Consider the following 15,866-nt stretch of genomic DNA (forward strand, 5'->3'; position numbering starts at 1 on the left):
CCAACCATACTTTTCCCATAAGGGCACTGGGACAGCAGCAAGGCCATGCCTCAGCTTGCTGGACAGTGACAGCTGAGACGTGGCCCATCTCTCCTTCCACAGCCCCCTGCCAGGCCTTGGTTAGTGTTGCGGATGTCCAGGCCACTCTGCACGGGATGCGCTCTGCCCCTAGCTCCTTGGACAGGTGACCATTGGTGTCCCATCTGAGCTGTTTGCTGGAGGTGGGGTAGGGGAAGCCCAGACTCCCCGCTGAGCGGATGCTGGGCTCTTGTCCCTAGTTGTCCTCAGCACCAAGCTCTACCTTGAGCTACTATGCCCCTGTGTCCATTCCTTTTAATAATTAAATGTTTTAGACAACGACACATAGGGCTCTTGTGACCCCAGAGGTGAGATCGGCTTCCAGGAGGATCAGGGACCACAAGAAGCAGGAATGTGCATGGCACCACAAGCATTTCCTGAAGTGGGGATGGCCACTGAGAGCTGCCAGATAGAAAGTGGGGGAGGCCTGGCTCTCCCCCGGCAGCTCTGCAGCCCCATCTTGCTCTGCCATCTGTATGCTCATAGGCTTTCCTGTTCTGAAGTCTCTGCTCTCCAGCTCTGTCCTCCCCTGAGGTCCCTTCTGGAGAGACGGGTGTCTTCAGGCAGGCAGAGCCCTGGGAGCATCTAACAGTAGTCAAACTTGTCTTACCCACAGTGCAACCAGAGACCCCTCTACCTCTGTCCCAGCCTTCGAGGCCCACCAGTCCCCCCAGACCGTGGAGGGGGAAAAGAGCCCAGAACCTTTGGGGCTTCCCCAAAGCCAGAGGTGAGTTAGCCTCTCTGGGAGGTGTTGGGTGGATGGGGCAAGACTAGAGGGGCAAGAAGTAACCTCCAGCTCTTCTTTCTGTCCTGACAGTGCCCAGGCCCTCGAGATGCCCAATGGCTCTACCCCAGGAGGGCCTGTTTCATCGGGTTCCCAGTGAGTGTGCCTATAGCCTGGGGTGGTTGGGCAAGATGGGGGTCACTGGACCCTCACAAGTGTCTCCCTCTGTTTCCAGGTAGCTGCCTAGTGGCAGCGGTGGCCAAATCCTCTGTCCTTCCCATGGAATCCCCCAGTGGGGCAGGATGGGTCCTTTGGTGGCCCTCTACCCCAGTATACCATATCCTACATTCTCTCCTCTGGACTCCAAAGGAGGCTGGTGCCAGGGAGATGCCCTCACCCACCCCCATTTGCACTGAGAAGAGAAACTATGGAGCTTTGTCTCCTAGAATAAAGATAGTCACATAGAGAGAAAGGGGAGAGAGAGAGAGAGAGAAACGTATATTATATATTATATATATATATATATATTGAAGGAGGAGTAAGAAAGGAAGCCAGGACAATAACCGGGTCAGCGGTTCTGAAGCACAACCTCCCCGTCTGTCCCAGCAAGGGACTGGCGCTGGGGTTTGAGGCCGCTGACCTGTGCTCTGGTGCAGATGCTTACACCCAGCCTTTCACTCAGGACCACCTTGGGGTGTAACAGAGGGCATTAGGCCCATATGGCCATGCATTTGTTCAGACCTTGCACTTCGACCAGGCATCTGGCCCCTGGCCCCAGGGAGCAGGGCTTCCCTGGCAACATCCCCAGAGGCCCAGAACCGGGGATTCTGGGTGCCCAATGCCCTGAGGGTCCCAGCACTGCTGCCAAGTGGCCTTGTCCCAGCTCCTTCCCCCAGGCTGGCGTGAGTGTGCAAGTATGTGTGCAGAGCTTGTGTTTCATACTGCAAATATAAATAAAGGAAGACAGCTGAAGATTTCTGGTGTCAGACCTTGAGTTCTGGGACTCAGGGTTGGGTTAATCTGCTCCACATGGCCTAGAGAGAACTACATTCTCTTGGGACTCCACTGGTGAGTGAGTGAGTGTGTGTGTGTGTGTGTGTGTGTGTGTGTGTGTGTGTGCGTGTGTGTGTGTGTGTGTGTGTAGTGGGGAATGCTTATGCTTACCAGGCAGAACATCAGGTCTTGTTGAGTTAGCACTTTGGGATCCTCATCCTGATGAGTACCCCCTTGGCCCAGTTTTGCAGTGCAGATCAGGGTAGGAGCTGTGCTGAGTCAGCCGACAGCCCCTTCCTCTGCCCTCCAGCTGAGACCTGCTGGGAAGAACAAGGGCCCTGGACCTTGGAGCTGGCTTCTAGCCGTTAAGGGCATAGGAAGCGCTGGGCATGGTGGTGCACACCTTTAGTCCCAGCACTCAGGAGGCAGAGGCAGGCGACCTACATGAGTTGTAGCCTAGTCTACAAAGCGAGTTCCGGACAGACAGGGCTACACAGAGAAACCCTGTCTTACAAAACCAAAAATAAAACCAAAACAAAACAAAACGGTGGGATAGGAGGCAGGGAGCTGCCTTGAGAGTAGGCATACAATGAAGTATGCCTGTTAAGGAACCTAGTAGTGAGCTGGGCACTTGGCACCCAGTAGGCACCTGTGCTCTACAGGGATGCTGCAGAACAGTGAGTGTGCAGTGGAGTAACCATCCTAGGAGATGAAGAACAGTGAGTGTGCAGTGGAGTAACCACCCTAGGAGATGAAGAACAGTGAGTGTGCAGTGGAGTAATCACCCTAGGAGATGAAGAACAGTGAGTGTGCAGTGGAGTAACCATCCTAGGAGATGAAGAACAGTGAGTGTGCAGTGGATTAATCATCCTAGGAGATGAAGAACAGTGAGTGTGCAGTGGAGTAATCACCCTAGGAGATGAAGAACAGTGAGTGTGCAGTGGAGTAATCACCCTAGGAGATGAAGAACAGTGAGTGTGCAGTGGAGTAATCACCCTAGGAGATGAAGAACAGTGAGTGTGCAGTGGAGTAACCATCCTAGGAGATGAAGAACAGTGAGTGTGCAGTGGAGTAATCACCCTAGGAGATGAAGAACAGTGAGTGTGCAGTGGAGTAATCATCCTAGGAGATGAAGAACAGTGAGTGTGCAGTGGAGTAACCATCCTAGGAGATGAAGAACAGTGAGTGTGCAGTGGAGTAATCACCCTAGGAGATGAAGAACAGTGAGTGTGCAGTGGAGTAATCATCCTAGGAGATGAAGAACAGTGAGTGTGCAGTGGAGTAATCACCCTAGGAGATGAAGAACAGTGAGTGTACAGTGGAGTAACCATCCTAGGAGATGAAGAACAGTGAGTGTGCAGTGGAGTAACCACCCTAGGAGATGAAGAACAGTGAGTGTGCAGTGGAGTAATCATCCTAGGAGATGAAGAACAGTGAGTGTGCAGTGGAGTAATCACCCTAGGAGATGAAGAACAGTGAGTGTGCAGTGGAGTAATCACCCTAGGAGATGAACAGTGAGTGTACAGTGGAGTAACCATCCTAGGAGATGAAGAACAGTGAGTGTGCAGTGGAGTAATCACCCTAGGAGATGAAGAACAGTGAGTGTACAGTGGAGTAACCATCCTAGGAGATGAAGAACAGTGAGTGTGCAGTGGAGTAACCACCCTAGGAGATGAAGAACAGTGAGTGTGCAGTGGAGTAATCACCCTAGGAGATGAAGTTGGGTGGTATCAAGCACAAGGCAGGACTTCTCTCTGGAGTCTTGGCTGCCTCCTGTTCTTCAGGGTCGGTTGTAGGCTAGGTACCCCTCTGTGGAACTCTGCATTGTCCCTTCTCATTGGCTGGGCACAAGACAATGGGAGGTCCACTTGGGGGCCTCACCTATGCTGGCCTATAAGAGGAGGAGGTGGCTAGGTTTCTAGGTGCTGGGGGAGAGGCTGTGAAGGGTGGAGGGACCCTTGAGTCCTGATGGGCACTTTATCAGCAAGTGCCAGACAAGAGCAGGCCTTGGGTGAGCCCTGTTATCAGTCCCAGAGTCCATAGGACACTTGAATTAATGTGTAACCTTACAGGGCTTCCCCTCTGCCCTCTGAAGCCACTGGTTCCTAAATAGACACCACTCAACATGGATACTAGAAAAGAAGGGCTGCCCCTGAAGACACTCTTCTCAGACCAAGTGAGAACCTGTAAGGTGGGGGTGGGTTCCAGCCTGGGAACGTGGGCAACCCTAGGGCCTGTCATTCTCTGTGTGGTGAGTTGATTGGGGTCCCCTGTCCCCCAGGAGTCTGGGTTCTAAGGTACTGTGGTTTTGTCCTTGCAGGAGACATGAGTGACAAAAAAATACCAAAGTGACTAAAGATTGTGGTCCCTAAAGTCCAGCCTGGACACACCTTGGGTCCTGGCATGAGGGTGGTATGAGGGACAGGTGTTAAAATAGGCCTCACTGTAGATCCTAGACTGGTCTTGAGCCCAGTGTCCTCCTGTCTCCATCTCTTAAGTACTGGAATGACAGACATTTCCCACCATCCTTGCTGTGACCCCTACCTGAGGACTGGGCTGAGTGTGGGAGCCTGAGCAGCTTCCCTCTCCTGAAGCACCCACAGGTCCGCAGGTGGCTGGCCCCCTTCATCCTTACCTGCTCAGTCTACTTCCTCCTCTGGATTCCTGAGGACCAGCCTTCCTGGGTCAGTGCCCTGGTCAAGTGCCTGCCCATCCTCTGCCTGGTTGTGTTCCTGTGGGCTGTGGCCCCTGGTGGAAGCTACTCCTGGCTCCTCCAGGGAGCTCTTGTGTGTTCTGCTGTGGGAGATGCCTGCCTCATCTGGCCTGAAGCTTTCCTTTATGGTGAGCAGGACCCTGTGACATTACATCTAGGGCTGGTGGAGTGGAGTCAGTGCTGGGGGACAAGGTGCTTTGGGTTACAAGGAGCTGCTTCCCCTAGAATCCACTGGGCTGAAGTAGGCTATGATCCCGAGACACTAGGGGGCAGTGCTGAGTGGCCAGCAGCTCACAGTCCATCCAGGGGCTCGGGGTCGGGCTAGTTGATTGGAAGGGCTAGTGTGGGAAAAGTCAAGAGCAGCATGGCTGAGGGGGTGTGGGCGGCAGGGTGCTGTTCCTAGGACATCCCTAGTCCAGGCTGGTCTGAATGGCCGGAGACGCTGGGTCCTCCTGCCTGAGCTTGCTTTCTCAAGTGCCAGCTTTACGGGAATATACAGAAATTTCCCTACCACACTTGGTATTGAGGCGTCTTCTTCAAGGATGTGTGTGCATGTGGGGAGAGTGGCCATCCTGGGCATGAGAACAGTGTGTGGACAGGACCTGGGGTAATAGCATGTGAGTTACTCTGCCCAAATGGACCAGTCTGGCTGGAGTAGAGTGGTTGCTAAAACAAGGGTGTAGGGCTTCCCAAAACACAATTTGGAGTTGATGGACACTTGGACAGAGCAAGCACATGACAGCATGAATTTGAAGGCCATTCCCATTGCCCTGGGAGCTGATAGAACACCCAAGGACGGAAAGCAAGTGGAAACCCACCAGGAAAAGGGGTGCTATAGTCTCAGTAGAATATGATAGTGCCATGGCCATGGGGCGGGTGGAGCTGGTACTTTGGGGACATTGTTCCTTTAGGTCTGGTGGTGGCCGAGACAACAGTGAGAAGCAGGAGGCCAACTCCCGCCTCACTGGGCACCCACCCCTACCTCACTGGGTGCTCATACCTCTCTCCCTCAGGCATGGCTGCCTTCTCTGCTGCCCATTTATTCTACCTCTGGGCTTTTGGCCTGTCCCCCCTGCAGCCCGGATTGCTGCTGTACATCATCCTGGCCTCGCTCGTATACTACAGCTCCATCCTGCCATACCTTGAGCTGGACATGGTCCTTCCCGTGTTGGCCTATGGCCTGATCCTGAGCTCCATGCTGTGGCGCAGCCTTGTCTGGGGTGGGAGTGCTGGCTGGGGCGGTGTGCTCTTCACAATCTCCGATGGTGTGCTGGCCTGGAACACTTTCGTCAACTCCTTACCTTTTGCCCGCCTAATGACCATGAGCACCTACTATGCAGCCCAGCTCCTTATCACCCTGTCAGCCTTCAGGAACCCAGGGCTCAAAACGCACTAATGCAGGACCCAGACAGCCCGGTGGCCCCTCTCCCATAAGGACCTTGGCTTTTCACATTGACCCAGCCCGGCAAGTGGATGCTTCCGGTCATGTGCCTGCAGATACTTGACCATCTCGAAACATCTGCATACTGTTGGCAGAATTTCAAATCTACCACTGAGATCAAGCTGCCTTCCCTGGCTTCTGATGGTGGATTCCAGGCCCTTCCAACCCAATCTACATCTTCCCCTCCCCATGCCTGTTTCCTTTTCCCAGTCAGCCTTCCCTGTCCAGCTGCCCCTCCACACTGCCTCAAATACGATCCTAGCTGCTGGAGTAAAACGAGTGTTGGAACATCAGTGTCGCCATTATTTGGGAGGAATGTGTAGGGATGACTGTTCATTACAGCAAGCATGGCTGCTTTTTCCTTTTGAAGATTATTTGGGTGTGGGTGGGTACACACGTGTGTGCAGATGTGCATATCTGAATGCTCCCACTGAAGTCAGAAGAGGACGACTGGTGTCATCTCACTGCCCACTTGTTTGAGGCAGGACCTCTCTTCCCGAACTTGCGGCTTGCGGTTTTTTAGCTAGGCCATAAGCCAACAAACCCTGGTAATCCTGTCTGCCCTTAGAGCTGGGGTTGTAGACGTGTGTTTAGGGGTTTGAACTCCGACCCCTTTGATTGTACGGCAAGTCCTCGTTCAGTGTGTGTGTGTACACGCACAGACACATATGTACACATATACATTGAATTGCGCATGCTGGTGTCCGTGTGTTAGGTATGTACACAGGAGTGACCTGTGGAGGCCAGAGGTGTCAGGCCCCCTGGATCTGCATTACAGGCATTACAGGCAGTTGTGAGCTGCCTGATGAGGGGTCTGGGACCTTTGCAAGAGAAGTATGCATTCTTTTTCTTGTTTTTTAATGATTCATTTTTAAAATTTATTACCAACCACAGTTTCCCCTCCCTCCTCTCCTCCTGTTTCCTCCCCCCATCTCCTTCTTACCCCCCACCCCATCCACTCTTCAGAAAGGGTAAGTCAACAAAGCATGGCCTTGATGCGGGGGGGGGGGGGGGGGGGGGGGGGAGAGCTTAGTCCTGCCTCAACTTGAGAAGTATGCATTCTTAGTCATCTCCATCCCCCAAACGTTTTCTTTCTTTCTCTTTTCTCTTTTTCTTTTCTTTTCTCACTTTGTAACCCAGGCTGGCCTTGGACTCAAAAATCAACGCATAACAAGCACTCTGGACTGCTGAGTTATTTGATGCTCTGGCCCTTAAACATGTCTTTTCAGACAAGATTTTATCATGTAACCCTAACCTGGTCTCAAATTCACTATCCTGCCTCAGTACCTGCCTCAGCAAATGTCTTGATTAATCCCCGTGATTCAGGCCTGGTGCCTGATCACATCCTTTCCAGCTAGAAAAGTTTTATTACTATTTGTATGTATATACTGGGGTTATAGGTTGGGGGAGTGTGAGTGTGGGTGTGTGTGTTGGCCAGAGGTCAACCTCCAGTGACATTTTTTATAACCCACATGAACTATCAGGCATGGAAGCATGTACATGTATTTATAGTCCCACTGATGGAGATAGGCTGGGTGGTCAATGAGCCCAAGGGATCCTCCTGTCTCCACCAGTGGGATTGTAAACCCAGGTCCTCATGCTTATATAGCAAGCACTCTACCAACCTGTCTGTTTACCTGCTCCACCCTGTAAGGATTTTGTCCTTAATTACGTCATCAGCCTGGGACGGCGGCGTCCCAGCCTAAAAAGCGGGTGGGCCCTCTGTGCGTCCTTCTCTTTCCTTTCCGCTCCTTCCGTCTGTCCTCTCCCTCTCTTTTTCTCTCTCTTTCTGCCCCCCCCCCCCCATAAAGCTCTAAAAAGGTAACCATGGCCTGTGATTCTTCAGACCAGCAATCTCCTCTGCCGGCATGGCCACTGCGGGCAGCGGCCAGCCAGGAGCAGCGCTGTTTAACCAACACCCCCCCACACACCCCTTTTGACTCAGTGTCTGGTAGCCCAGGCAGTCTTTGAACTCATTGTGTAGCTGAAGATGGCCTTGAACTCTGGTGCTCCTGCCTCCACCTCTTAGGTGCTAGAATGACTTGTGTGTACGTTTGCGCAATGTTGGGATGGCATCCAGGGCTTTGTGCATGCTAGGCGAGCACTCCACAAGTGAGCTGCATCCTCTGCAAGACAGCTTTTTTTGTTTTGTTTTTTTGTTTTTTGAGACAGGGTTTCTCTGTGTATTTTTGGTGCCTGTCCCGGAACTCACTGTAGACCAGGCTGGCCTCGAACTCACAGAGATCCGCCTGGCCCTGCCTCCTGAGTGCTGGGATTAAAGGCGTGCGCCACCACCGCCCGGCTAGCAAGACAGCTTTTTAGGGAACATAACCCACTGTAGTCACAGTGTCAGAGAAGTGGCGATAGAAGGACCTCGGGGAGGACAGGTCGCAATAGATGGGTGTAGAGTAGGAAGTAAGCGCTTAGGGATGGCCCTCATCAGCAGTGTGACCTTGGCAAGCCACCTCCCATATCTGGGCCAACTGTTCTGTGTCAGAATGCGTGAGGTTCAACACCTGACTCCACTGCTTCGTTTTTACTGTGCCTTTAGTGATCGTGATAGCAGAAGCATGACTTCTGCGTCCACGACACCCCTTCGGGACCCATTACAAAGACAACGACACAAAAGCTGCTATGTGGGATGAATGTTTGTGGTACAGCCCTTGAGAGGCTGAAGCAAGGGGGCCAGCCGTTGGACGCCAGCCTGGCTTTCATAATGAGTTCCAGGGCAGCCTGGGATGCTTTGTTAGACCCTCTTTCAAAAAACTGAAGTTGGGCTGGGGTGTAGCTCAGTAGAGTGCAGTCTTCAGCACTGTGCATAAACTTGGCATGATAGTGCGAACATGACCCTAACACTTGGGAGGCGGAGACGGGGGCATCAGAAGCTCAGCTCATTGACTCCGTAGCGTGTTTAGGGCTGCACAGCATATTTGATCTCAAGTGGAATGGAAGGAGAACTGAGTGAGTGTGTTCTTCCCTCCCACTATGTGGAGCTCGGCTTATTAGGGTTGGTAGTAAGTGCTTTATTTCACCTTTTTGTGAGTATGTATGTGCATGCATGTGCGTATGTGTTCACATGTCTAGATGTGAGTGCGTGTGTATGCTGCATGCTTGAGGCCTGTGAGGGGCTCTGCAAACACTATGGCCGGCAGAATAATGATCCACATGAAACAAGGAGGAAATCCGGTTCAGCTCAGTTGCTGGTGTTGGTTCAGACTTCTAGGCCCTGACCCCAGGCAGTTTATTTCAGGTATTATTTAAGTACAGTACAATTTGAAAAAAAAAAGTTCCTGGTGTAACACAAACCCCTGTGCGCAAGGAGGCATAATTACCTTGAAACTCAAAGTACATGTCGTTTCTTCCATGAAGATGGATTCTAGAGATAGGCTAACATGTATTAAAGGTCTACGGGAGGATCTGATATGGTCTAGGTCATGCAGATAGTGTAGAGGTCATCTGGGCTATTAGTGACCTCTGATCCTGGCTGTGGGAGCTTGGGGGGGCCCCTGGCCATATAGATAACACACATGTGCCACCTAGACTATTAGCTGCCTCCAGTCATGCTTGAGGGAGTTTGATATGGTCTGGCCCTACAGATAGACCAAGGATCACCTAAGCTATTAGCCACCTCTGTTCCCAGCCTTCTGGGCAGAAAACAGGTTATACATCTTTTCCTTGAAAAGACAACCGTGCATGTTTTTTGTTTTTTTGTTTGTTTTGTTTTGTCTTTCAAATACTAATTTTTTTTTAATTTTTTTTTTTTTGGTTTTTCGAGACAAGGTTTCTCTGTGTAGCTTTGCGCGTTTTCCTGGGACTCACTTGGTAGCCCAGGCTGGCCTCGAACTCACAGAGATCCGCCTGGCTCTGCCTCCTGAGTGCTGGGATTAAAGGCGTGCGCCACCACCGCCCGGCTCAAATACTAATTTTATTTGCATTGGTGTGCATGTGTGTCCATATGAGAGCATTGGATTCCCAGGAATTAGAGTTACAGACCGTTGTGAGCTGCCATGTGGGTGCTGGGGATTGAACCTGGGTCCTCTAGCGGAACAGTCAGTGCTCCTAACCACTGAGCCATCTCTCCAGCCCCCAGCCCTGCATGTTTAACATTCCTGGTTTCCCTGGTGCTGTCTATGAGTTCAAAGACCTTTGTGCTCCCACCAGAGGCCCAAGGTCCTAGGCACCAAGTGTCTTTTTCAATCATTGTCAGCCTCATTTATTGAGGCGGGATCTCTTGCTGAACTCCAGTTGGCTGTTCTGACTCCTCTGGCTAGTCAGCTTGATCCAGATGCAACATGTCTCGTCTGCTTCTGGCCTGTTGGGATTACAGTCAAGCTGCCATAACCACCAGAATCCACCTTTTCTGTGGATTCTGAGGATCTGGACTCTGGCTCTTGTACATATGTTGCAAGTGCTTTACCTCTCCACCTGTTTTGTATCTAAGACTGGACCTCACTCTCTCGTCTAGGCTGATCTCAGATTCACTGCGTAGTCCATGTAGGTCAAGCTGGCAGCAGGTCTGTGCCTCAGCTTCCTAAGTGCTAGGGTTACAGGTAAGAGCTTGTAACCAGTTAAAAACTGAAATTCTATAACCATTAAACAGTATCCCATTCTTCTTTCCTACCTCTGTAAGTTCCACTATTCTAGGTACTTTTTTTAAAATACATTTTTCGCAAAGTAAGATTTTTTTTTTGTCTTTTATGTATTATTTGACAATTTCATACATGTGCATTCTCTATCCCTACCTCATCCACCCCGGACGTCTGCAGTGCCAGCAGAAGTCAGAAGAGGGCATCCGATTCCCCAGAACTGGAGTTAAGGCATGTGTGGGCCACTGTGTGGTTGCAATGACCAGGACCCAGGTCTCCTGCAAGAGCAGTGAGAGCTCTTTAACCACTGAGCCATCTCTTAAGCTCATCCCCCATCTCTCATTGAACGTAGAACTCATGGTTGAGACTGGGTGGTCAGCAAGCCCCAGAATTCCGTCTCTACCACCCCAGAGCTGGGGTTACAGATGTGTGTGTACTCCTGTGTGCACCACCTGCTGTTAGTGGGTGCTGGAGATGGGATTCGGGTCTTCATGCTTGCCCAGCAGGTAATTTACCGTTGACCCTCTCCGGCCTGCTAGTTCAATTTTAATTCCTTGGGGAGCTGTTATATGATTCCCCCAGCAGCCGCACCACTTAATGTTTCTACCAGTGTGCCGGTTTCCCAAAGCCTCACTAACTTACCTGCACGTTTTGTTTTTCCCCACGTTCCTGTGTGTGTGCGCGCGCGCGCGTGTGTGTGTGTGTGTGTGTGTGTGTGTGTGTGTGTGTGTGTGTGTATGCACATGCACATAAGTGCAAGTGTCCAAAGATGATCCAGGCAGCACTCCATGTAAGTGCTGGGAGCCATGCTCAGATCCTCTATAAGAATAGTACACGTAGCAGTACACGCCTTTAATCCCAGCACTTGGGGGGTGCAGAGGCAGGTGGATCTCTGTGAGTTCAAGGCCAGTCAACATAGCGACTTTCCAGGGCAATCAAGACCCTGCCTCTAAAAAGAGCAAACAAACAAACAAAACAGAAAATCAACACACACTCTTAACTATCTCTCCAGCCCCTCCGTCTGTGTATTTTTTTAAAAATATTAGTTGTTGTGGTTTGTTTGAATGTGAAATGTTCCTCACAGGATCATGTATTTAAGTGCCCTCAACTGGTGACACTGTTTTGGGGAGCAGGGTGTTGGGTCTTGCTGGTGGAGGTGGGCGGGACCCTCCTTCCTATCCCATTCTCTCTGCTTCCTCATCCACAAAAATGTGACCAAGCCCCGCCACAAGTGTCCACTGCCACAGATGGAGCTGCTCTGGCTGCCGCCCCTTTCCCGTCACCGGGGACTCCCTTGAAACTGGGCCAGAGGAACCCTTAAGTTGCTCATTTTCATTTTCATTTTCTTCCTCCCTCCTTCCTTCCCTCCCTCTCTTCCTCCCTCCCCCCCTCCTGTGTATATGTGTGCACGCACGGAGTACGCACGTGTGTGTGTGTGTGTGTGTGTGTGTGTGTGTGTGTGTGCACATGAGTATGTATATCTCTTTAGTATCCCAAGCCACCTTTGAACTTGATATATAGCTGAAGATGATGTTGACCTTTGATTCTCTCTCTGTACTTCCCAGTTACTGAGATTACAGACATTATGGTCCCCAGTTTATGTAGTACTGGGAGTCAAACCCACAGCTTGGTGCATGTGGACAAGCACTCTGCCAACTAAACTACATTGTGAGTTCAAGGCCAGCCTGAACTATAGAGGATCCTGTCACGAGGAAAAGAAAAAAGAAAGAAGGGAAGGAAGGAAGGAAGGGAGGAAGGGAGGAAGGAAGGAAGGAAATGGGGGAAACAACAATAAATAGAATAGCTCTGTATGGTGGTGCATGCCTGTAACCTCAGCCCTCAAGAGGCAGAGACAGGAAGATTGCCAGTGAGTTCAAGGTCAGCCTGTTCTACACACAGAATTCCAAGCTAGCAGGGCTACACCTTGAGACTCACAAAAACCAAAAATTAAAATAACAGTGGGTAAAGGGGCTTGCTGCTCAGCCGTGGCAGTCTGAGTTCGATCCATGCAAGCCACAGGAAGGTGAATAAACAACTGTCTCTACGAATTAATCCCCTGACTTCCACAGCTGTGCCATGACAAGCACACACACACACACACACACACACACACACACACACACACACACACACTCACTTTACCCTTTTCATCGCCTCACTCTCAAACTGATAGACTCTTTTTCTTGGATTAGTATTGTTATCTACATTGTTATATGTCTACATATGCACAAATACATAAATAGAATCTGCTGAGTCTTTTTGTGTATATGGTTTCAGGGTTGAACATTTTGTATAGAAGAACCAGTAAGGGGCTCTTTCTCTCTCTCCCAGGAGTCATTAGTTGCCCATAGTTCTTTGTCTAGAAGAACCAGTAAGGGGCTCTTTCTCTCTCTCTCCCAGGAGTCATTAGTTGCCCATAGTTCTTTGTCTAGGGGTGAGATCATGTGAGGTGTCCCCCATTTCTCGGAGTGTGTTTTGCAGCAGACTTCCTGGTCCTCTGGCTCTCACAGTCTTCCCTCCCCCTCTCCATGATGTTCCCTGAGCCAGATGCAGGAGCCGTGCTGCCGATTTATCCATGGAGGCTTCGCATTGTGTCCAGCTGTGGTCTTCCGTGATGGCCACTATTGGACCAAGTTTTACGTATCCCAGACTGACCTCAAACTTGCTATGTTAGCTGAGGCTGGGCTTCGACTCCTGGTCTTCCTGCCTGTACCTCCCAAATGCTGGGGTTGATGGCAGGGGTGTGCTACCACACCTGGCTTTCAATGTCTTGTTTGTTTAGTTTACAACCCGACTGCTGTTTCCCCTCCTTCCTGTCCTCCCAGTCCCTCCCCCCACCTCCTCTATGCCCCACTCACCATCCACTCTCCTTATCTACTCAGAGAAGGGCAGGCCTCCCATAGGTATCGACCAAACATGGCATATCAAGTTGAAGGCTGGATGACACAACCCAGTATGAGGAGTAGGGTCCCAAAAGCCAGCACAAGACTCAAGGACAGCCCCTGCTCCCACTGTTAGGAGTCCCACAAGAAGACCAAGCTACACAACTGTAACATATGTACAGAGGGCCTAGGTCAGTCCCATGCAGGCTCCCTGGTGGTTGGTTCAGTCTCTGTGAGCTCCTATGAGCCCTGCTTAGTTTGTTCTGTGGGTTTTCCTGTGGCATCCTTGACTCCTCTGGCTCCTATAATCCTTCTTACCCCTCTTCTGCAGGATTTCCCCAGGTCTGCCTAATGTTTGGCTGTGGGTCTCTGCATCTGTTTGCATCAGTGGCTGGATGAAGCCTCTCTGATGGCAACTGGGCTAGGCACCAGTCTTTAAAGGTCTTCACCGCTGGAATGTTTAACAACATAGAGTGCTGGGCCTGGTGGGATAGGCCGGTCATCCTAGCTGCTTAGAAGACTGAGCCAGAAGGGTGCATGCAAACCCCAGGCCTGGCTGGGCACCTTCGGGAAACCTTATATCAAAGGAAAACAAACGAAACTAGAGGCTGGAGGGAAGGCTCAGAGGTTAAAAGCACTGACTGCTTCTACAGAGGACCTGGGTTCAGTTCCCAGCACCCACAGGACAATCCACAAACGCTCACAACTCTGGTACCCGAGGATCTGACGCCCTCTCCTGACCTCTCCAGGTGCCAGGCATGCATGTGGTACACATACACAAAAATAAATGTAAGAGATTTGAACATTAAGAGGATTAGAGCTTGGCTCAGCTGTAGTGTGCTTTCTTAGACTCCACCACTGAGGGCCTGTCAGTGGTTAGAGCAGCTGCCCAAGCAGCCACCAGTAAGGGCCTGGGGTGGGGGATAGCAGTAGAGTGCTTCTCTAGCCCTAGATTCAACCCTCATTTTGCGTACTACAGCTTCTAGGGAAATACCTTGGCTCAGGATTTTGCCGTCTCTGTCAAGAGAAATAAGAAGCAGGGTGTATTAGGGTTCTATAAAGGGACAGACACGATAGAATGGTACATACTAAAAGGGGATTTATTGGGACCCCATGAAGCTGAAAGTCTTCTGTAAGGCAAAGGACACCATCAATAGGACAAAATGGCAGCCTACAGAATGGGAAAGATCTTTACCAACCCCACATCTGACAGAGGGCTGATACCCAAAATATGTAAAGAACTCAGGAAATTAGACATCAACAAACAAATAATCCAATTAAAAATGGGGTACAGATCTAAACAGAATTTTCAATAGAGGAATCTCAAATGGCTGAGAAACACTTAAAAGGTATGTTCAACATCCTTAGTCATCAGGGAAATGCAAATCACAACGACTCTGAGATACCACCTTACACCTGTCAGAATGGCTGTGATCAAAACCACAGGTGGGCAGCTTATGCTGGAGAGGGTGTGGAGCAAGGGGAACACTCTCCCATGGTTGATGGGAGTGCAAACTTGTACAGCCACTTTGGAAATCAATATTGGGGTTCCTCAAAAAATTGGGAATTGATCTACCTCAAGCTCCAGCTATACCATCCTTGGGCATATACTCAAAGGAGGCTCAATAATACCACAAGGACACATGCTCAATCATGTTCATTACAGCTTTATTCATAATAGCCAGAAACTGGAAACAACCCAGATGTCCCTCAACTGAAGAATGGATAAGGAAAATTATATTTACACAATGGGTTATTATTCAGCTGTTAACAATGGCATCATGATATTTGCAGGCAAAGGGATAGAACTAGGAAAAAAATCATCCTAAGTGAGATAAACCAGACCCAGAAAGACAAACATAGTATGTACTCACAAGTGGATATTAACTGTTAAGTCAATGATATCCATGCTACTCTCTACAGACCCAGAGAGGCTAAGTAACAAGGAGGGACACATGGATCTCCCTGAGAAGGGGAGATAGAAGGGATTTTTGCGGGTGTACTTGGGGTGGGTGAGGGATGGGAACAGGAGGGATCAGCCGGGTTTGTGTGTGTGTGTGTGTGTGTGTGTGTGTGTGTGTGTGTGTGTGTGTGTGTGTGTGTGTGTGTGAGAACTGGGAGAGATGACTGGATTTGAGGGACATTTGGGGGAATGATGTAGAAACCTAGTGTGCAAATTCCCTGGAATCTAGGAGAATGACCCTAGTGAAGTCTCCTACTAATGGGGGATACAGAGCCCGAACTGGTCATTTATAACCAGGCAAGACTTCTGTCAGGGGGAAAGGGACATCAACTCAGCCACATAACCTTTGCCCTACAAACTGCCCTGCCTGCAAGATGTGCTTGGGGTAATGGTGGCACAGAACTTGTGGGAGAGGCTAACCAATGACCTGAGGCCCATGCCAAAAGAGGGAGCCCATGCCTGACACTGCCTGGATGGCCAGGAACC

The 15,866-nt window shown here is 50.5% G+C and overlaps 2 protein-coding genes across 5 annotated transcripts in view; both read left to right on the plus strand.

Moving 5' to 3' along the window:
* Ppp6r1 (protein phosphatase 6 regulatory subunit 1) overlaps positions 1–15,866 on the plus strand; it is a 31,293-nt gene that overhangs the window by 14,247 nt on the left and 1,180 nt on the right. The window contains exons 20-23 of one of the 4 annotated variants that reach the window (XM_052712017.1): positions 103–184; positions 695–805; positions 896–958; positions 13,749–14,241. In XM_052712017.1, coding sequence (XP_052567977.1) covers positions 103–184; positions 695–805; positions 896–958; positions 13,749–13,827 — 335 coding nt within the window. In that variant the 3' untranslated portion in view covers positions 13,828–14,241. Of the gene's footprint in view, positions 1–102; positions 185–694; positions 806–895; positions 963–1,037; positions 1,775–13,748; positions 14,242–15,866 lie in introns of those variants that run through there. The other 3 variants (XM_052712019.1, XM_052712018.1, XM_052712020.1) reach the window with 3 other exon arrangements.
* Tmem86b (transmembrane protein 86B) lies at positions 3,921–6,239 on the plus strand. Its single transcript, XM_052712032.1, has 3 exons — positions 3,921–3,971; positions 4,390–4,636; positions 5,522–6,239. The coding sequence occupies exons 1-3, from the start codon at positions 3,921–3,923 to the stop codon at positions 5,902–5,904; spliced, it is 681 nt and encodes a 226-aa protein (XP_052567992.1). The 3' UTR covers positions 5,905–6,239.

This window comes from Peromyscus californicus, unplaced genomic scaffold, assembly GCF_007827085.1.
Source record: "Peromyscus californicus insignis strain IS unplaced genomic scaffold, ASM782708v3 Scaffold_4__1_contigs__length_199733344, whole genome shotgun sequence".
Classification (NCBI taxonomy): Eukaryota; Metazoa; Chordata; class Mammalia; order Rodentia; family Cricetidae; genus Peromyscus; species Peromyscus californicus.

Coding starts and splice junctions, on each gene's coding strand:
- Tmem86b (XM_052712032.1), top strand. CDS start 3,921: ATGGATACTAGAAAAGAAGGGCTGCCCCTGAAGACACTCTTCTCAGAC. Junction 3,972..4,389: donor AGACACTCTTCTCAGACCAA/GTGAGAACCTGT, acceptor CCTCTCCTGAAG/CACCCACAGGTCCGCAGGTG. Junction 4,637..5,521: donor GCCTGAAGCTTTCCTTTATG/GTGAGCAGGACC, acceptor TCTCTCCCTCAG/GCATGGCTGCCTTCTCTGCT.